Source organism: Peromyscus maniculatus, chromosome 8 (genome assembly GCF_049852395.1).
Source record: "Peromyscus maniculatus bairdii isolate BWxNUB_F1_BW_parent chromosome 8, HU_Pman_BW_mat_3.1, whole genome shotgun sequence".
In the NCBI taxonomy this organism is placed as follows: domain Eukaryota; kingdom Metazoa; phylum Chordata; class Mammalia; order Rodentia; family Cricetidae; genus Peromyscus; species Peromyscus maniculatus.
The window spans coordinates 83,838,357-83,860,167 of record NC_134859.1 but is presented as its reverse complement, the minus strand read 5'-3'; the positions used below and the strand labels follow the sequence as shown (position 1 = coordinate 83,860,167).

General features: G+C 51.8%; 1 protein-coding gene across 1 annotated transcript; it reads left to right on the top strand.

Annotated features, from left to right (window-relative positions):
• Positions 1-10,071: 10,071 nt before the first annotated feature.
• Cdk5rap3 (CDK5 regulatory subunit associated protein 3) lies at positions 10,072-20,209 on the top strand. The gene is made up of 14 exons (XM_006971887.4): positions 10,072-10,235; positions 10,440-10,485; positions 13,131-13,262; positions 13,487-13,587; positions 13,933-13,981; positions 14,637-14,815; positions 15,237-15,373; positions 15,583-15,727; positions 16,109-16,210; positions 16,572-16,671; positions 17,407-17,495; positions 19,084-19,289; positions 19,602-19,773; positions 19,894-20,209. The coding sequence occupies exons 1-14, from the start codon at positions 10,230-10,232 to the stop codon at positions 19,957-19,959; spliced, it is 1,530 nt and encodes a 509-aa protein (XP_006971949.2). The 5' UTR covers positions 10,072-10,229; the 3' UTR covers positions 19,960-20,209.
• The last annotated feature ends 1,602 nt before the right edge of the window (positions 20,210-21,811 follow it).

The following is a 21,811-nucleotide window of genomic DNA, read 5'->3' as shown; positions in this document are numbered from 1 at the left end:
AAACTCCTATTCATCCCTCAAAACATGAACTAATAATTATTACACCTCCCATAACAGCAAGGGTTTTCTTGTTCTCCATAGAAGTTGCTCTTATATTTTCGTTGAGTAAGATATAGATGCCATGACTGATTTATGTATACATGCATATGCACGCATACAGATAAATAGAATATAATGAGATGCTCTAATGCTGGGCTCTTTTATAGACTCTTGGCTCCTTAAACCCAGAAAGACATACCACCAATAACAGCAATACAGTTGCTACATAGTAGGATTTTATTTATTTATTTATTATTATTATTATTAATGTATTTATTTATTGGTTTTTTAAGACAGGATTTCTCTGCATAGCCCTGGCTGTCCTGGAACTCACTCTGTAGACCAGGCTGGCCTCGAACTCACAGAGATCGATCTGCCCCTGCCTCCCGAGTGCTGGGATTAAAGGCGTACGCCACTATGCCTGGCACTTAGTAGGACTTTAAAACCGCTGCTGAGAAAAGCATCACTGATGTTATCTACAGCAGCTTTCCAGCAGCCACGTGCCCAGCGCTGCTCTCCCTGGAGCATCTAGGTATGTGAGGAGGAGAGCCTGTATACGACCTCTGAAGTTCCAGCTACACAACTGGCTTCCTCTTGGCTTAGCTTGTGTGTGTGTGTGTGTGTGTGTGTGTGTGTGTGTGTGTGTGTATGTGTGTGTGTGTGTGTACACATGCACGTGTACATGTGGTGGGAGTTTGAGGAAGTTATTTTGCAAGGTCTCCCTGTCTCTAGGGCAAGGCACACACCATTGATTGTCTTAGTAAGGTATTCATGGCTTCCTAGGCAGGTCACTTTCAGCTATCCCAGGCTGTCTGTCAGAAGCTGAAAACTGACGGCAGTTCAGTTGATCGGGAGACCGTGGGGGAATGACGAGGTGTGCTTTGGCTTGTGGACGGTCTCCCAAAGTCACCTCACCACTTCCCATCCGCACAGAAGGGGTTTGTCCTGAAGTTCTTCCTTCTCCCCGCCTCTGTGGTGTTTGAGTCACAGTAGAGGAACAGAACCCCGTTCTTTCGGCTCCACAGCGAAGATGGAGCCCCTCATGAGAACTTCAGTGGCGGGCCTGCCTGTGGCCTACCCCTAGTCAATGCCACCAGGACAGGTGCAGGCCCAACCTGTGGCCTTCACACATCTATTCTGGGAGGTGCGACTTGGAGTTCTGGACATCACTGCTCTCTTTTATTGCTGTGTTTTAAAAAAATGGCATTTTTAAAAGCATATCTTCAAAAACTAGGCTCAAGTATGATGCACCACACACAGCCTGTGGTGTGTGTGTTTAGAAATGTGTCCTTGCTGGGCTTAAGTTTCACCCATGAGAGAACTGAGGACCTCGGCGTCCTGTTGGGGCACACAGCCACCGACCCCCATTAGATCCCAAATCTAGCCAAGTCAGACATAGACTTCCCGTTGTCCTGAGCTCTGCCCAGGGAACAGAAATTGTTTCCAGGGGTAGTTTATAAGATAGAGAGGAGAAGGGAGCTGTACCCTTAACATTGCCCTTCTGGGACACTGGAGCCCCTGAGAGCGTGTAGGGCCTGGTCCATGTGACCAACAGCAGAAGGCGAAAGAGACCAGATCCTGAGCCTTAGCCTAGCCCATGTCACAAGCACAGAGGGCAAAGATCAGTATCTGATGGGCCACACCAGGGGCAAGAGGTTTTTTTTTTTTTTTTTTTTTTTTCAGGAGGTATAGGGATCTCAGCAGTCAACACACATGAGGACCAGGCTCAAGTACCCTTCCAGATGCCTCCCACTCCTCAAGTGAGAATTTGGATCCTCTCACCACCTCACAGCTCACAGGTGGAGCCTCTTAGTGGGCATACTGATGGTATACTGATGATATATTGGTATATATATCATATATATATATATATATATATATATATATATATATCCGTATATACATGCCCTCAACAACATTTTTTTCATACTAGGGATTGAATCTAGGACCTCTGCTGCTGGGCAGGGTCCCCAGTACTGTTCTTTTGGTTGTTGATTTTGTTATTGTTGCTTTGGTTTTAGTGTTTGAAACCCAGAATGTTTGTTTTGTGACCGATCATCAAAACCCTCAAGATGAAGCCGATGCTGCAATGGTGGCCCTCTTGGGTTTAGGTGTTGGTCCTTCACGAGTCCACGTCTGAATCTGTGACAGTCTTGGGGTGCCTCAAGTCTCCAGTCCCCGTGGTGTTTGGTTTCTTAGTCTTGGCTCTCCAGTTACACTTTCTCTCTCTCTCTCTCTCTCTCTCTCTCTCTCTCTCTCTCTCTCTCTCTCTCTCTCTGGTTTGGTTTGGTTTTTCAAGACAGGGTTTCTCTGTGTAGCTTTGCACCTTTCCTGGATCACGCTCTGTAGACCAGGCTGGCCTCGAACTCACAGAGATCCGCCTGCCTCTGCCTTCCGAGTGCTGGGATTAAAGGTGTGCGCCACCACCGCCCGGCTACACTTTCTCTCATACTTGGCAGGGGACCCCTATCTGCCGCAGGTTGCCTTCTGAAAGTGGGGGCCTCAGAGCACCTGACAATGATTGTGGCTTTTTTCCATGCTCCCCAAAAGATGTTCTTATTCATCTTCCTTCTGCTGCCGAGTCCAGAAGAGAACGCATTCCTGCCGTCTTGTCTTTTTTCTTTCTTTCGTTTTATGTTTTATTTAAAGATATGCTCTCACTAAATTGCACGGGCTGACTGTAACTCTTTTAGTAGCCTAGGTGAGCCTTGAACTTCTCTCAGCCCTCAGAGAAGCTAGGATTATAGGCGTGTGCCACCAGCCTGGCTTCTGCTTGCATTTTGCCCAACTGTTACCCTTTGTATTGACCATCTATGGCCATCACGAGGAGGTCCTCCCAAACTTACCAGCATGTGACATCATAAATTGATTCTCCCATAGTGATGGAGATCACAAGTACGAACCAGATCAAGAGGGCCAGATCAAGGCAGGATCATGGTTCCTCATTGGGAGCTCTGCTCCCAGCTTCATTCAGCTTTGGTGACTGACACTCAGCTTGCCTGGGCTGGGGCCACTCATACCTCTGCCTCCTTCGCTCTTACTATGCAGCTGAAGCTGCCCTGAGCTCTTGCCTCCATCCCCCAAATGCCAGGATGGTGGACTTGTACCACTGTACCCTCATGCCACCCTTTTTCTGTGTATCTGTGTATCTCAGCTCCCTCTGCCTTGCTCCTTAGAGAACACCCAGGATGGCCATCAGGGCTCACCACAGTGAGCCCAGGTTATCTCTTCATCAGAAGATCCAGCCTAACACTCCTCCTTCCAAATAAGGTCACTAGGGCTTGCTCCAGGACCTTAAGGGAGATATCTTTGGGGTCACTTCTCAGTGTGCCCTATCTTTCATTCTGCAGACTCACTCTGCATTTTCAGGCTGTGGCAGAAACTGTGCCTTGAGGTCCTCTACGGAGGAAGGACTTACTGATAAGCCTGGGAGTGGCTAGCAGCTGGCAAACAGCTAAGACTCCTTTGGGGTCTTTCTTAGCCCCAGGAAGCACTTGGCCAAAGGCCATGCTCTTCTGGGAACACTTGTGTCTAGAGAAAAAATAAACCCAGTTACTTTGTCCCCACAAAGGACACTCTGAGGGGTGATACTCACCCAGAGCTCCCCTGCCCCCACCTGCAGCCCACCACTGTGAGACTGGCAGTCCCTATGGCCAGACCTGGAGGCACACGCCTCTAATCCTACCACTCAGGAGGCTGAGAAAATACTGCTGAATGTTTAGGCTAGGGTAGCCTGGGCTACATAGCAAGATTCTGTCTCAAACAAATAACAACAACAATAACAAACCAAAGGGGGGCGGGAATGAAGATCCAGCCGGCCATGGTAGTGAAGACCTGTAATTCAAGTGCTTGGGAGGTAGAGGGAAGCCCAGGACTCCAAGAATCAGCCTCAGAGCCAGTGTTGTGGGCACATGCCCCTAACTCCCACTCTTAAGTGGCAGAGTTAGGTGGATATCTACGTAGTAAGACCTTGTCTCAAAAAAAAAAAAAAAAAATCACCCTCAGAGGCTGGAGAGATGGCCTAGAGGTTAAGAACACTGGCAGCTCTCCCAGAGGACCCCGGTTTGGTTCCCAGCACCCACAAGCAGCTCATAACATCATAACAGCCTGTAACTCCATGTCCAGTGGATCAGACGCCCTCTCTGGCCTCTGAGAGCACTGCATGCATTCAATGCACAGACATTCATGCAGACAAAGCACCCAGACACAATACACAGAAAATTTAAAAATAATTTAAAACAAAATCATCCCCAGATAGGTAAGGTTTGAGACCTGCCCAGGTGAACTACTCAAGACCCTGTTTCAAAAAGCAAAATAGCAAAAACTCGCCAGGCAGTGGTGGTGCACTGTATTTAGTTAGGATGTAGTCACACCACTTTAGATAGGCCCTAAATCCAAAGCCTGGCCTCCCTGTGGGAGGATGAGACACAGAGGCACACAGAAAGTCTACCACACACGATAAGAATGACAGAGACTGGCATTCCTCAAGGCCAGGAGCAAGGCCCACTGGCCACTGCCAGAGACAGGGAAGCACAGACAAATTGTCACCCAGGAACCTGCCTGGATTTCAGCGTTCAGATTTGTGATAATCTGCCACAGCACCGGTAAAACAAACTATACACCCAGTTTCTTATAAGGTTGGACATCTCACTTAAGTGCTTTTTGGCCATTTGGGCTTCATGTTCATAGAAATGGTCCTTTTTGGATGTAAAAAATTCTCACTGGATCCACAGGGGTAGGGGGAGGAAACTCATTTACAGATAGTTAGATCTTTTGGACAACTGATAGTCTTCCAGGGACCTGCTGCCCTCTAGGTGGGATCAACTGTCCACAGGATTCAATTCCAACCCAGTTGTGGACCTGAGGGCTCCTCTTCACGATCCATCCTTGCCAACTTCTCCGACCTCACTTCTCTCCACTCTGTGTGTGAACGATTGTGCTCCTCTGGGTGAGAGTTCAGTTATCTACTCCCCTTGCGCTCTGAGCATGCGCGCTAATTGGTTCATAGGGGGTTATTTAAGCACTTTTGATAGATGAACACAGCCCTGGTCTCCAGGGAGGTTTCATGGGATGCAGAGTGGGGCAGGCCGTCACACCACACGCTGGATTTTTTCCAACACTACAGCTGTGTCTTTGAGTTAAGGGCGCCAGCACTGGGCCTGCATGGGAATGGAGACTGATAAAGGGTGCTTTAATCATGGACTTAGTCTTCTGTCTCTTGGTAGATTAGATCCACTCCCCTGTCGCAGCAAAGGTGCAGAAATAAACACAGTGGTGTACCTGAGAGATGACACAGAGGGCCAAGTTCATGAGGCCACCTAAGGATAAAAGTGAGGGAGGGGATGGAGGGCATGGCCAACCAAGAAGGGTACAGTCGGTAGCCCTGACGACAAATGGCAGAGTCTGTGTGACCTTTGGACCTATGGACTTTCATGGACCTATGCTTAACCTGGGAAGCCAGCCAGCCCTAATTTCTTCCAATGTCCCCTTACTTGACTCCCAAGGGGCTCAAGAGGGAGTTGGCTTCATATCCTGACCTGCAAAGGGGGGGGGGGAGGAGCTGGGGACCTTGAAGTCCTTTCCCCTAGAACATGAATCACAACCACAGCATCATTAATACCTCCCTGTGGACAGCACACCGTTCATCCTTCCTTTTAGTATAAGCCACTGTCACTGCATGGCAGATAGCTGTCAGGTACCGGGTCACAGAGATGAGCCAGTCTGTAAACTCTCCCACAGGGCGCTCACAAATCAGCTGAGGGATAAACTGAAAACAGTAAGAACACAGAGGTACACCCCAAACAGCAAAATGTCCAGTTGGGGCTTCCAGGGAGCTTCTCTGTGGGAGCCCACAGGGTTTCCTAGTGAGATCTGAGCTTGCTTCCACAGCAGGGCTGCATTAGGGGATGGCTGGACCACGTGCATGGTCACCAGGTGTCTGGGATGGTCTACACTTGGCTGTGCTGGGGGAGGTCTTTTGCCTCTCCTCTTGGCATTCCTTTAAAGAGCCCTTTAGTGGAGATGGAAGGGGCCAGTCGGTTAGGATGCAGGCCCTCCCGAGCTATCCTGTGTTTCTATCTGTTTCTCCTATATATACTTCTACCTACAAATTTCTCACTTCTCCCTCCTCAAGAGTACCCTGGGGGAAAAAGAGGAAACAGGTCTCTCTCTCTCTCTCTTCCTCAGATGCGCGTGCGTGTGCACACACACACACACCAATGTTCAGATCATAAAGTAATCCACATAGGATGCATATAAAGGTCATTTGGATGTCAAAGGTAATGCCTCGTTTTATGAGTATTTCAAGATAAGCCATGGGCACTGGTCCAAAACTGGGTGTGGCTAAGAAAGGACTTTGTACGGGAGAAGGAACTTCAGGAGTGAGAGAACACCGAGTCTAACCTAACAACTAGGGAGAAAGTGGAAATCAGTCTGAAGACCGCTGAAGGACGGATAGGGGCTGGCGGTGGCTGAGCCAGCGGGGCAGGCAGGGGTAGGCACAGGTGTGTCACACAGAGAACAGGGATGGAAGCTGAGCAGCTTGACATGACGGGGGCGGGGGGGGGGGTGAGTCACAACCCCACCAGCAGCATTTGTATTGATGTTGGATAAGTAACAATCGGAGCGTCGGATCCCTTGCCTTCAACTTGGCAAATAATCGCATCCACACCATGAGTTGTTACAAGGATCAAATTAGAGATAGCTTGTAAAACAGCTCTACCCTGGCAGGTGGTTATCACTTAATAATCAAGCTAACAATAACAGAGGGCAGGGCAGTCCGCAGGCGTGGCACCTGCACCGGGGCTCTGGGCTTCCCCGGGGCGAAGCCTGCCCCGCAATGGCTCTGTCGCTTTTTTCATCTCCAGGCATGTACCCTTCCCCCCACTCCTCTAAATCAGCAGAGACTCGTGATCAGAAACCTCCCGTCTCCTCTCCTTGCTGGGATCCCAACAATCGAAGTCCCCCCAAGTCGGCAGAGTTAATGACTTGGATAACCTGGTCATTGAGTCTGCCCGGAGACCTCAAGTGCCTTGTGAGCTTGGAAAAGCGCAGAATGCCACCAAAACACCACCTGCCTATGGTCTCTGGGCTGGTTTCCCCCAGGGTCAGTAGCTGAGGACAACATGAGTCATCCCGGAAGCTGTAGGTGACGGGGAAGGACTGGTGGTCTCTGTTTCACCGAATCACCAGGGCTGGGTCTACCAGACTGGCCTTGCCCTGCCATGCCCTGCCTGTTGGTTCAAGGAGGAGAGATAAACTTGGAGGGTGTGGCGGTGCCAGGCTTCTTGGGGATGTCCCAGGGAACTTGCAGCACACGATTTGAACCCAGTAAGTGTTTGTTTAATCATAGGGGAGTTCTAGCAATGCCTGAGTCAGGATTCTGAGGTGGGAGCCAAGTTCCTGTGAGAGCCCTGAAGAGGCCCTTAGTTCTCTCTCCCCTGTGGACTGTTTCCAGGGACGCCTGTTGACTTAGTCAATAGTAATAATGATTGTATATGATATTTTATTTATGTATAGTTCACAAAGTATGAGATTACATATCTATACCATGTTGTCAACTATAAAAAGTTCTGAACATTTCAAAGATATTTTTATTATTTTTATTTTAGGTGTGTGAATGTTTTGCCTGTGTGAATGTCTGTGTACCGTGTATGTGTGTGTGTGTGTGTGTGTGTGTGTGTGTGTGTGTGTCTGATGCTCATGGAAGCCAGAAGAGGGTGTGAGACTCCCCTGAAACTGGAGTTACAGGTGGTTGTGAGTGGCTGCATTTGAACTCAGGTCCTTTGGAAGAGCAGCCAGTGCTCTTAACTTTCTCTCCCTCCCTCTCCCTCCCTCTCCCTCCCTCTCCCTCCCTCTCCCTCCCTCTCCCTCCCTCTCCCTCCCTCTCCCTCCCTCTCCTCCCCTCTTCCTCCCTCTTCCTCCCTCTTCTTCCCTCTTCTTCCCTCTCCCCTCTTCTCCCCTCCTCTCCCCTTTTGAGACTGGGTCTGTATATCCCAGGATGACCTTGAACATCTGAGCCTCCTGCCTCTACCTCCCAAGTGCTGGGATTACAGATACATGCCGTGCCACCATTTCTGGTCCTGTGTGATGCTGGGGATAGAACCCAGGAGTTCATCGTCCCAGGCAAACACTCTACCAGCTCTGCCCTGGGTTCTGCACCCTTAGTGTGTTTATTTATTTAAGCCTCTAAACAAATACCCTGAGATAGGCTAAGTGTTATCTCTACGTGGCGAGAACTGTGGCTATTGGAGAAGTGTGGAAACTGTCCAAAATCTCACAGGGCCAGAATCTAGGTCCACCCAGTCCTGTATCAGACCAGGCCGTTCAGTCCAGAATCTACTAAACCCTGGGTGTCGTGTTGCCTTGGGGTGAGTGAAGAAGGAAGACAGCATTTAGGAAGCCGTACCCGGATCTGTGAGGTTCCTGGGCCCTTCACCTCACCCTCTCTCTTCACTCTACCCACTTCTTGTCCAGCTCTGCAGCGTTCCCTGGAATGAAGCTGCCACCGAACCTCGATGATGACTTTATTATGACTCTCCAGGCTGTCCTTCTGTCTGGCCTGGTCACTGTCTGCAGTCCTAATCACAGACCCAAGTGTCTTCTGCACACTTTCCACTTGATGGTTTCCCAGCAGTGCCAGCTTCACAAGTTCAAGGCCCCTCTTCTCCAACACATGCTCAGCCTGCTGCGTCACTGTCGCAGGTGGCGGGATTCCCACTCGACACTTGAGTGTCTTCTTGTTTTGTTTGTTTGTTGAGACAGGGTTTCTCTGTGTAGCCCTTGCTGTCCTGGATCTCGCTCTGTAGACCAGGCTGGCCTTGAACTCACAAAGATCCGCCTGCCTCTGCCTCCCAAGTGCTGGCATTAAAGGTGTGCGCCACCACCACCCGGCTTGATCATCATTTTGATGTCTGTCTCCTCACCCACTCAGCCAATCTATTGCCAAGTCCTGTCCATTTTCTTCTTAAACATCTTTCAGATTCTGCCCATCTCCTCCCCACACCTTCTGCCCTAGGTCAGGCTCCAACCACTGCATTTCAGGCTCCTTCTAGTTGCTTGGTCTCCAGTCTTATCTCCCGTAAACCCATCCTTATAACTAATATGTGCATGTCCTTCCGTGGTTCCTCTTTGTCTGCAGGGGCGAAGTCCAAGTTCCTTATTTGATATGACCCTTGCCTTTTACAACCTCCTCTCAGGTCATTCCCTGCTTAAGCCTTTTACTGCATAGCGTGGGCCTAAGATGAGCCATAGGTAGGAGACCTGTATAGTGTCCTCTTGAAATCGGTTGTAATTTTTAAGAAAATAATGTATTTAACTTTATTTTATGTGCATTGGTGTGAGGGTGTCAGATGCCCTAGAACTGGAGTTACAGACAGCTGTGAGCTGTCATGTGGGTGTTGGGAACTGAACCAGGGACCTCTGGAAGAGCAGCCAGTGCTCTTAACCTCTGAGCCATCTCTCCAGCCTGTAATTTTTAAACAAGGAATCTCGCATTCCACTTCGCGTTGGACCACGCATATGCTGCGAGTCTTCTCTCGCAGTTTGTGGCCTGTACAGTTTTTGTTCCGTCTCTTCCTTCTTCAGCTTTTACTCTAATACTCAGTGTCAATGTTGCTCCCTCCCCCGTCCCTGATCTCCCAACAAGAATCGGGTACTTGAAACCCATGCCTATCACATAAACAAAATGGAAGGACAAAGTGTGAAAAGCGCCTGCGATCTTCTATAGGTGGTAAACCTAGGAGGAAAAGTGGGGTGAAAGGAATTTCAACTTCTTTCGAAAACGCTATCTGGACGGCGCTAGGACCCTGTCCGCGGACGTGTTCGTTCTCCAGCAGGGGGCTCTGCGCTCGGCACGGGAGGAAGCCGCCCATGCCGGCTCTTGGGCGCCCCCTACCGCCACCGCGCAAGCGCTACAGCCCGTCCAGACGCTCACGGGCCCCGAGCCCGCCTCTCGTCTCCCATTGGCTATCCGCTATTCTCCCGCCCCCCCCGATACTCAGCCATTCAGAACTTCATGGTGGGCGGGGCTTTCGGAGGGGGGCGGGGCGTGAGCTCGGATTGGCTCCGCGGAAGACGACGACGTGGCGGAAGGAGGCCGGTTTGTTTCTGAACGGAGGCTCAGGCACCCCGGCTCGGGATTGGTGCTGGGCCGGGCTGGGGTCTTGGCCGGAAGCGGAAGTGGAGAAAGGATGCAGGTGTGGGGGACCAGGGCTGGAGAAAGTGGGGTCTACCCTGGGACCCCTGTCCGGCCTCCTCAACTCCTCCTGTCCTCCGCCGGGCGCCCTGGCCCTGCAGGGTGGCGGTTGGGTTCGTGAGACGGGCGCGATCGCGCGCGCGCGCGGGGCCCGGCGCCTCCCCGCGCTCACGCCCCCCTCCCTCCCTGTCGTGTTTCCCACCAGGACCACCAGCACGTGCCCATCGACATCCAGACCAGCAAGCTGCTCGGTAGGAGAGGCGCCCCCGCGCGGTCGGCTGTCGGGGGAGGCCTGCTCGTTTGCCCACTGCCACCAGCAGCCAGGGGCTGTGCAAGTCCGGGTTGAGGTGCCTTACGCTGGAGGCCCGACCTGTTTGAAGGAAGCATATGGGAAGTCTGTACTGGCCCCTATGTATAACATTTATAACGTAGTATCACATCCTAGTCTGGCGCACAGGACAGGTGGCTAGCGTTCAAGATGGGCAATTACCAAATGGCCTGTCCATTTGGACCTAAGTCTCTTTGGTTCTGGCTTTATGCTTTTTGCATTATTTTGGGGTGGGAAAACCCCCTCCCGCTTATTTAAAAGGTTTCAAACCCGCTTTGAATTTATGGAGAAGAGAGGCCTAAGACTCAGGTACAGACCTTTAATGCCAAGCATGGTGGCTCATGCTGGTAACCATGACACTTGGGTAGCTGAGGCAGGAGGATTGCTGGCAGTTCTCAGGCAGCCTGGTTTACATAGCAAGTACCGGGCTAGCCAGGAACACTTAGCAATATCAATACCCTGCCTAAAAAACAAAAGCCTTTAGTCCCAACACTCGGGAGGCAGAGGCCAGCCTCGTCTACACAGCAAACTCCAGGACAGCTAGGACTACATGGAAAGACACTAAAGACAGACAAGACCTTTTAGTGGCCAGGCCATCTCTGTACCTTGTTCATGTCCCTCATTCTATCTCTTCTGGACATGTGCACAGCTCCTGGCCCTTTAAATGTTCACCATATTCCTCGGTCCATGTCAGTCATGTCCCTAAGACAGTGATGACTTCAGGCCCTTGTAGGAGTTCTGACATCTGCAGTTTGTCTTTCTGACAGTTTTAGAGGAACACACAGCAGAAGCAGAGACGGAATTCCTGATACTGTTGAGGCTTGAGAGACTTGACCAGTGGACAGATATATCAACAAGGCCACCTTTCTAAATTTACCCCTATGAGGGGCATTCGGTCCTTTGATGGGCACTGGTCACTTAGCCCCCTAAGTGATGGGGTTACAGGCACGGGCCACGATGTACCCACCCTGGGGTGAGAGCTTGTCCTCTAGTCATGAGAAGAACAGTGGAACGCCGTTCACTGAGTGTTTGCTCCATACCAGGTGCCATGTTACACTTGTCTTTATTAAAATGAAATCACTAGGGTTTATTGAGTCACTGCTACACACAAGGCACAGTGTTCAGCACGTCATCTTATGTGTGGGGAAACTGAGGCACAAAGAGAAAGAAACTTGACTGAGGAACTTGATAATTCGAACCAGCAAGATGACTCGGTAGGTTAATGTAAATGTTCTTGCTGCCAGACCCGAGGACCCGAGTTCAATGTCAGGACCCACATGATGGAAGGAGAGAACTGACTCCTGGAAGTAGTTCTCTGAACTCTACTTGTGAGCTGTGGATCCTGTGTGCACACACACATACATGTACAGTGTATAAATAAACAAATTAATTTTTTTGTTTTTTCAAGACAGGGTTTCTCTGTGTAGTTTTGGAGTCTGTCCTGGATCTCACTCTATAGACCAGGCTGGCCTCAAACTCAGAGATCCACCTGGCTCTGCCTCCTGAGTGCTGGGATTAAAGGCATGCGCTACCACCACCTGGCTGTATAATTAAATTTTTAATAAAAACTGTTTTAAGGGCTGGAGAGATGGCTCAGAGGTTAAGTGCATTGGCTGCTCTTCCAGAGGTCCTGAGTTCAACTCCCAGCACCCACATGGTGGCTCACAACCATCTGTATTGAGATCTGTGCCCTCTTCTGGCCTGCAGGCAAACATTCAGACAGAACATTGTATACATAACAAATAAATAAATATTTAAAAAATAATTTAAATAAACTTGATAATTAGGCCCCAGGACCATCTAACTGGAACCTTAGTTCTCTCCTTAGGAAATGAGCATGGCTCTTAGGCCTCCAAACCAGGTCAGTTACACTGGTGGTCGTGTGGTAGAGTGGTAGGTACTCAGGGTTGAGAACAGACCAGTGACGAGGCCAGGTGGTGGTAGAGCACACCTTTAATCACAGCACTGGAGAGGCAGAGGTCAAGGCCAGCCAGGTCTACCTAGTGACAGCCAGGGCTCCATAGAGAGACCCTGTCTCAAAAGAAAAAAAAAAGAACAGATCATCAACTAACATTATCCAGTCCTTGGGGCACCATAGGTGTTAGAGGCTTTGCCGTTGTTCATTCATCCGGGGCTTGGCATAACCACCGTGTGTTTTCCATTGTCGTGGTTAATCCCAGCCCCGAGGAAATGGAAGTCGAACAGCAGCCTCTGTCAACAAGAAAGATATAATTACCCACAGAAGCAAAATATTACAGAGACTGCAGACTGGTCAAAAATGGCACTTTCATGTCAGGGCCGATTTAAAGTTTGTCTTTATCCCTGTGTTGAGGCAGTGGCCCTGTAAAGCTCATTCCGGGGATAAAGTTGGGGCGCCAGAGCTTGTTTAGCCCAGGCACCTCTCTGAGTCTGTCTGCCTTTTCATCTTCCCATTGCGTCCTCTGATACCTTAGCCAGTACCAAAACAGCTGCCGTTCACTATCCAGTATGTGATGCTTGAACTGGTGAATTCCTGATGCGGGGGTTGGAGGTGTGGCGGGCTGTGGCGACCGACTGATTCTCACGCAGATTGGCTGGTGGACAGAAGACATTGTAACCTAAAATGGCAAAGCCTGGTGCTGACCATCAGGGAGAAGATCAACACTGCCATCCAGGACATGCCAGAGAGCCAAGAGATTGCCCAGCTGCTCTCTGGATCCTGTGAGTGACTTGGAGCCGTGTCTCTGGTGCCCCCTCCTCCCTGGAGTCCTGTGTGTCCACCAAGGGCTGACCCCAGGAGAGAGGGTTGTTTTCTGGCTTGTAGATGCTGGTTCCTTCCATGCCAAAGTAACTGGCAGCGGAGTGCGTGGGTCAGGCTCCTGCCATAGTCAGAGGAAGAGAGGAAGAACGGTAGAATTCTGAAAGTCCCCATTCTTGCTTTCTAGACATTCATTACTTCCACTGCCTAAGAATAGTGGACCTTCTTAAAGGTACCGAGGCCTCCACCAAAAATATTTTTGGCCGGTACTCTTCTCAGCGGATGAAGGTAAGTGTGGTCAAGGACTGGTAATGTGCAATTGGGACATCCAATCCACAGCTTCCTAGTCTCACGGATGAACAAGTCGAAATGCCCTCATAGTGTATTTCCTGGTCTTTCTTTGTCCCTATAATTTATACCAAAGTAGACCTGTCCCCTGGCCTTACATGTCCTGACCTTTGGGAATCACTGTTGAGTGTCACAGCCCGAGTTATGGGTGTGGGTCCAGCCAACATTAAAGCTGGAGGAAGCTGAGGAGTTCGATTTGGTGTGAAGCCTGGGGCATCCTTCAGGGAGCGCCTGTGAGGGGGCTGCTGAGTGCTTCTCTCTCATTTCCTCTCTTCTTCTTCTCAGGATTGGCAGGAGATCATAAGCCTGTATGAGAAAGACAACACCTACTTAGGTAAAGTGACCCTGACGTGGCCCCAGCATCCACGGGGAAGCCCACTCCTGGGATTCTGAAACACCAAGCTTAGGGGGCACACAGAAGGAAATGGGGTGCAGGACAGATGTTGCCTGATTGTAGGTGTGAGAAACAGTTCCTCGGGTGCCAGGGGAGAAGGGTGATCAGGCAGGAAGTGGACACTGGTGTGCTCAACTGAGCAGGTGTCTGACCTCTCTGTCTCCCTTGGGGGTGGTATGTACACCCCCCCACCCCCCCACCCCCACCCCCGCTTTCCTCTGCATTCCCATTCCACGGTTGGCAGAAGAGGTGTGGGTCATCCTGGAGGCCACATTGGGAGACTGAGAGAGAACAGCTAATGGGCTGATTGTAGGTTGGACTGTGGATCTGAATAGTAAATAACTGTAATAATTAATAGATACCAAGCGCCCAGGGGGTTCTGGTTGGTGTTTTATGTGGGTCCGCACGACAAACACCATGATCCCTGTTTGGAAGCTGAGGATTGAGGAGGAGAGGGCACACAACTTGTCTCGGGGCCCAGAGCTAGGCCTGGAAGTTGAGAGGCCAAGCTCTCTCTTCCCCGCCATGCTCTGGTGTCTGTGTGCACCTTCGGGCGAGGCTGTCGTCCTACAGTAAATCTCCTGGGCCTCCTCAGTGGAGCTTTCTAGCCTCCTGGTTCGGAATGTCAGCTATGAGATCCCTTCACTGAAGAAGCAGATTGCCAAGTGCCAGCAGCTGCAGCAGGAATACAGCCGTAAGGAGGAGGAGGGCCAGGCTGGGGCCGCTGAGAAGCGCGAACAGTTCTACCAGTCATGCAAACAGTACGGCATCACGGTGAGTGGGCGCCATCCCGGTGGGAGAGTCTCGGGGCCCCGCTGTCTTCCAGGGCCCGGCTCCTCTGCAGCGGGCAGGCTAGGCTTCCTTCTCAGCTGGGTTGTGCCCGTCCTGGCTCAGTGTCTCACCTTCCTGCGGTCTTTGGATCTTTTTCTTTTTCTTTTTTTCTTTCTTTTTTTTTTTTTTTTTTTTTTTTGGTTTTTCAAGACAGGGTTTCTCTGTGTAGTTTTGGTGGCTGTCCTGAATCTCACTCTGTAGCCCAGGCTGGCCTCGAACTCACAGAGATCGGCCTGCCTCCGTCTCCGGAGTGCTGGGATTAAAGGCGTGCGCTACCACCGCCCAGCTTTGGATGTTTTCTTTGACTTGATGATTTCCACCTCCCACCGTGTGTGACCTAACTCTTCCCTTCTCTCACCTCGAGGGAGACAATGTCCGGAGAGAGCTCCTGGGCCTGGTGAAGGAGCTGCCGAGCCAGCTGGCTGAGATAGGAGCAGGAGCTCAGTCCCTGGGGGAGGCCATCGACCTGTACCAGGCCTGTGTGGAGTTTGTGTGTGACAGGTAAGGAGGACTTCCGCTGTCCCTGAGCGAGGGGGTGCTTTCCCTCGTCCCTCTGGCTCTTCCCTGTTGTATTGCCCCCACATAACATGTCACCTGTTCCATACTCTTGGAGCATGGAGGACGTGCCCTTGGCCTGTGGGTGCAGGATGGAGCCTGTGCCAGCTTCCCAAGCGGCCGTGGGAGGGCTCACTTAGCATGCTCTCTTGAAGCCCCCCAGAGCAGCTGCTGCCCATGCTGCGCTACGTGAAGAAGAAGGGGAACTCCACCGTGTATGAATGGAGGACAGGCACAGAGCCCTCTGTGGTAGAGCGGCCGCAGCTGGAGGAACCTCCTGAGCAGGTGCAAGAAGATGAGGTAAGACAGGCCACAAAGCCCAAGCCCTGAGCTGAATCACCACAGTGAAGAATGAGGGCAGCCGTGTGTGTGCGTGTGTGCGTGCGTGCGTGCGTGCGTGCGTGTGTGTGTGTGTGTGAGAGAGAGATTAGGTAGGAGAACCCAGAGGCCCCTTACTTTCCTGGCTTTCTTGAGACCAGAGTACAGACAGGGGCCAGGAGCCTCAGCCACTGGCTCATGTTGACCTGGGGAGTCTTCAGTGAGACAGCCCTTTCTTGTGGGAGCCGGGGCTCTTTGCAACTGGCAGGAGGACTTTCTGCAAGGCGCTGAGACCTTCAGAAAGGCAGACCCCGTTCCCTGTCTTCACGACCTCGTTCACACTGACATTGTGTTTGCTTTTAGATTGACTGGGGTGACTTCGGAGTGGAGGCCGTTTCCGACTCTGGCATCTCTGCCGAGGCCCCTGGAATAGACTGGGGCATCTCCCTGGAATCAGAGTCAAAGGTTAGGTCTGTCTCTGAGTGGTCCTGCTTCGGCCCTGGAAAAGAGCTGTATATGTGACGGCTCCCGGTTCTAAGGCCAGGTGCTTCCTGAGGGAGGCAGAGTCACAAAAGTGGGTCACCTGTTTAGAACTCTTTTCTCCTGGGGTTTGGGGTGTATGGATACAAACAGCCGATGACCTCACCAAGCAGGAAGGAGGGTGGCGTCATCAAAGCCCGCATCACCACCCTTGCCCCTGCACAGGCCTGTAGCCCTAGCTCCATGGGGGTTGCAGTCGCTGAACTTTTCGGGGCCTTTGGTCTCTTCTGGCTCCCTGGGCTAGGGAACCAGTTCCGACATTGCAGAGTCTTTGCTGTCCATCCAGGATGCTGGGGGTGACAAGATAGACTGGGGTGTTGATGCTGCTGCTGCTGCTGCTGCTGCTGCTGCTGCAGAGATCACTGTGCTGGAGACCGGAACAGAGGGTGAGTGCCCTGTCCCCTGCAGCCCTCGAGTAGAGAAGCAGGAGTTCAAGGCCTGGCCCATGCGAGATCTGTCTCATAAAAATAAGAGTCAGTCTTGACGAGGATGTGAATGGAAGTGACCAGAGAGGGCCAGCTAAATATAAAGTCTAGAAACTGAGCTCCCTTTTTGGTTGGGATTTGTTTTGCCTTGTTTTTGGGTTTTTGAGACAAGAGTATCACTGTGTAGCCCTGGCTGTCCTGGAACTCTCCGTGTAGACCAGGCTGGCCTCAAACTCATAGAGATCCGCCTGCTTCTGCCTCCCCAGTGCTGGGATTAAAGGTGTGCACCACCACCGTGTCCCACCCACCAACTCTGATCTGTTCTAGAGACTGAATATGGCCAGTCATTTGTAAACTGTTTAGGGGTTGTTGGGCTCTGGGTCTGACCTGACCCCACCCCCTCCCAAGTCTGCAGAGAGGCTGTAGCAGCCACTTGTGTCACTAGAGGGCAGTGCAGGATGACACTTACCTCCTCCTGCCACCAGCTGCCTCTGGGTCTGCCTGGGAGTTTGCAGGCAGACCTGAGTAGGACTGAGACGTGTGGAAAAGGGTAGTGTGCCCCCTGGGTGAGGCCGAGAAGTCTTTAGTGAGGTGAGCCTGTGTCCATAGTAATCCTATGGATGACTCTCAAACTCGAGAGTCTTCCTTCTCTAGTCCTCAGCTCCATCCTGACGTCCCTGTCTCTCTTTCTCACAGCTCCAGAGGGCGTTGCTAGGGGCTCAGACGCTCTGACTCTTCTTGAATACCCTGAGACCCGGAATCAGTTCATTGATGAGCTGATGGAGGTACTGTCTTCTGGAAGGCATCGGGGGTGACCAGGTTCTGACACAGTTGACATTACCTCTAATCTCTTCCTGCTATGTGAAGAGTACTGACAAATGTCCACCTCCTAGAGCAGAGCCTCACAAGTTAGGAACCCCCCAGCACCACCCTGGCATTTACAATACATCTCCAAAGTACTGGCTCTTCTTGGGCAATAGAGATAGAGCAATGAAGAAGACTTTCAGAGCTCTTCCTCTGGGGTGCTTCGATTCCAGCAGGAAGAGCAGATAAGGAGCGAGATGAGTGTGCCTTACATCAGATGGTACTGGTGCCTCAGATCACCGGGAAGCAAGGAGGCTCAGTTGGTCGAGTGTCTGCCTAGCATTCAGGAAGCTCTGGGTTCAGTTCTCAGTACCACACAAACCGGGTGTAGCACTTGGGAGGCAGAGACAGGAGGTTTGGAACTTCAGGGTCATCCTTAGCTTCATGGCAAGCCTCCTGGAAATTCTGTGCCTATCTGGTTTCCTCTCCTTTCTCCTTCTGTAGCCGCATGCGGAGCGGGGGACAAACGATACTCAGTTTTCATAACATAGTAAGATAGGTTTTCTCCCCTTTAGAATTTGTCCTTACTTATTTGTGTGTGCATACATGCACATTCATAATACGGCACTGGTAGAGACCGGAATGCTTCTCTTTACTCACCTAGTAGTACCATAAGTAGAAGAACAACCCTACCAGACAGTGGAGTACTGTTTGAAGGGTTAAGTGTTTCAGCAAGACCTAGGGATGTTGAAATTCCTCAATTTATGAGGCAAATGGCATTAAGGGGGCCAACTACTGCAGATGAAAGATCTTTGCGGAAGGGGCTGGAGAGATGTCTCAGAGGTTAAGAGCATTGGCTGCTCTTCCAGAGGACCTGAGTTCAATTCCCAGCACCCATCTGTAATGAGATCTGGCGCCCTCTTATGGCCTGCAGGGACACATGCAGGCAGAGCACTGTATGCATAATAAATAAACAAATCTTTTTTTTAAAAAAAAAAGAAAGATCTTTGCGGAAAATTCAGGAACAAGATATTAATTTTAGACGAACTCTTTATCATGCTGGTGTTCAAGTTAGAAGCATTGAAGATGGCTGGGGACATCTGTGACATCTCACCTTTCACCATGTGGGTTCTGAGGATCAAACCCAGGTTATCAGGCTTGGTGTCGGGCTAGCTACCTAGCCCAAGGTTAACTTATTCATAGAGACTGCGTTTTAGAAATATGGCTGCTACTCATATTCTTTCTAGACTTTTCCTAACCCAGGGTTTCTCAAGCATGATTCCCACTCTCCCATGGAGAGAAAATTGGTACCTGCCCTGGGAGTCTCACTTATGTGATCAAAGGCTGGGGCAGAAGGATGGAGAGCAGAGCGAGGGCTAAGCAGACCCAGGTCGCCGTGGGGGCTAGAATAACAGTTGGGCTGATACCTTCTCTATCTGTAGGCAAGGGATCTCCGCAGTAGGGGGTGCAGAGGGGACAGTCTGTCTCCTCAGAGCCTGGCTCTCCCTGTTGGAGGGCTCAGCTTCTGAGTCCTTCTCTGGGTGTGAACCAAGTCCTTTCCCTCCTCAGCTCGAGATCTTCTTGTCCCAGAGAGCAGTGGAGATGAGCGAGGAGGCCGATATCCTGTCCGTGAGCCAGTTCCAGCTGGCTCCTGCCATCCTTCAGGGTCAGACCAAAGAGAAGATGCTCAGCCTGGTGTCCACACTGCAGGACCTGATTGGCCGGCTCACCAGTCTCCGAATGCAGCACTTGTTCATGATCCTGGCCTCGCCAAGGTTGGCTTTGCTGAATCTGTGCTTCTCCGTGTTGTCTTCTTCCTCTTCCATGGCTCCCTCTTCCTGTGGACATGGCTTTCTCCTGGGAATAGGGCTTCTCTTTGGGGCAGCAGAGGGTCGATTAATGTCTACAGACAGAATCTGCTTCCCAACTAGGTAGGAATCGGGAATAGTTTCTGTTCCTTACCAGAAAAAGGACTGAAGGATGGGAGGGGAGTGGAGGGGAGGCCTGCCCGGGAATTGGTTTCCCGAGCCTCCCCCGGGCCAGCAGTTAAGTAGCAGACAGCCAGCCTCACAGGGTGCCCTGTACAGGTATGTGGACCGAGTGACGGAGTTCCTTCAGCAGAAGCTGAAGCAGTCCCAGCTGTTGGCTTTGAAGAAAGAGCTCATGGTGGAGAAGCAGCAGGAGGCGCTTCAGGAGCAGGCAGCTCTGGAACCCAAGCTGGACCTGCTGCTGGAGAAGACCAGAGAGCTGCAGAAGCTGGTGAGACTCACCAGGGGGAGCCTGCCCTGCCCCCGGGGGGAGGAGGGTCCCCCAGTTCCACAGACCAAGGCCATGCGCCTGCCTGTCTGCTCCCTGCCCACTCTGCTCTCTGTCTCTCAGATTGAAGCTGACATCTCTAAGAGGTACGGTGGCCGTCCCGTGAACCTGATGGGAACCTCTCTGTGACATGCTCCCAGCCTCCTGTGGAGGTGGGACAGCCCAGGCTGGTGCTACCAGGCCTCGCCAGCAAGAAGCCAGGCACACCCGGGGGCTAAGCGTGAAGTGTCACCTGAATGGTGACGCTGGCATTCACTGTGATCTCTGCAGGTTGGCTTGAGTGGCTCTGTGGCCTGTGGCTCTGTGGCCTGTCAGCCTGAAGCCACAGCTTTTCCTTCTAGTTATCAAGCAAGGCTTAATAAAAAAGGAAAAGACTTCATTGCTGGTGTCCCTTACACCTCTTCCCTGGGCCTGCTCGCCGCTGAAGCTGGGCACATGTTTTCCTGGATTCTCGATCCAGTAGGCCCTCAGCAGCTGTAGAGACCTCTCCTTGCTTCCTGTGGTCGCTCCCCACAAGTGTTGACAGATAGTTCGGGAAGGGCCTTCGGGGTGGCCAGTGCAGCCTTGCCCCTGCTCTGACGAGGCCCATGCTGCCCCCACCCCAGCCAGCAGCCCAAGGAGAGCAGTGAGTCAGCCCTGTGGGAAGCAGCAAAGTTGTATTTTCCTCTGCATCACAGCTTACCTTCTAGGCGGAGGGGATATGTGGTTTGGGGAGGCAGGTCTGATAAAGAAGGTGGAGACAGGAATTGTCACCTTTCCTAGCTGCCTGTCTGTCCACTTCCTGCCCACAGCCGCCTGCTCTGGGATTGGGCAGAGCCCACCCCAGGATAGCGGCCGTCTCCCGAGCCACCTACCCATCCCTGTTTCCCAGGAAGGATAGGGCTGGGGGTGGCCGGCAATTCGATTTTAATTTCATAGCAGAGCAGTTGATTCATGGCTCTTTGTTGCCGCCGTTGACTCCCCTAATGACTTTCCATCAAAATGAAAAGTGGAGTGACACCCCTCATTATTCCTGCTGCTTGTTATCTCAGTTCTGGGGAGGGCCGCCCCCTCCCTGCTGCCTTTCAGCCGTCCAGGACAGTGAGTGATGGCCCCTATTAATCACCGACCCCGCGGACTCCGGCGGACACACGCTATCCAAAGGAGAGAGAGATAAGGCCGCATGAACTGTGCGGAGACGCTCCTATCGATTACTGTCAACCACCGCTTCCCCCCAATCTTTGCCTGGTCACCTCCTTTCGGAGGAATTGAGAAAGGGAAGTCTGGTGTCAGGAAACTGTCCTGAGAAGGCAAGGACCTAGAGGGGTGTGAGTGGGCTGCGTTCTGCCTGCGGTTACCCCAGAGGCCCAAGTCCTGGGGCCTGGCTGCTCCTCTTGGCTCCCATCCGGAAGTCTGAGCACATACCTGCCACCTCCCACCCCAACTGGTCATCTGCTCCAAGGGCTGTCTGGCTAGTCTGTGCAGCGGCCATCAGCTCACTGAGGCATGCCAGCCCTGCCCGGTCTAACGGCCCTGCCTAGTCACCAGCTGTTACAGACGCCACTGCTTACAGGGCCCAGGCTGTGGGGAGAAGCCCAGAGGACCCTGTGACTGTGCCAGGCTGGATTTGGCTTTAGAGGCTCCAGTTCCTGCCAGACCTGAGCACCTGACCTCTGGCCAGCGGGGAAGTGGTATTTTCTGACTTTTCAGTTCCCCAGGAAGGAAGGGAAACAGTTTGTGTTGACGGGTCTTTCAGCAGATGAGATCACGGTGTGGCGAACAGGGGGGTTGGGCACGGTTCTCCCTCGGGAATTAGGCCTGTTTCACTGCCTGGTAAAGACGAGGCTCTCCCCGACCCCTAGGCTGAGGTAGGTCCAAGGCCCTGACTGACAGTCCTGACCTCGATCTTCAGAACCTTGGGCTTCCTTTGCCTTTGGCTCTGCTACCTTCTGGGCCACCCCTCCCAGCCAGGCCAGAGACACCAAACCCACCTGGCGGGCTC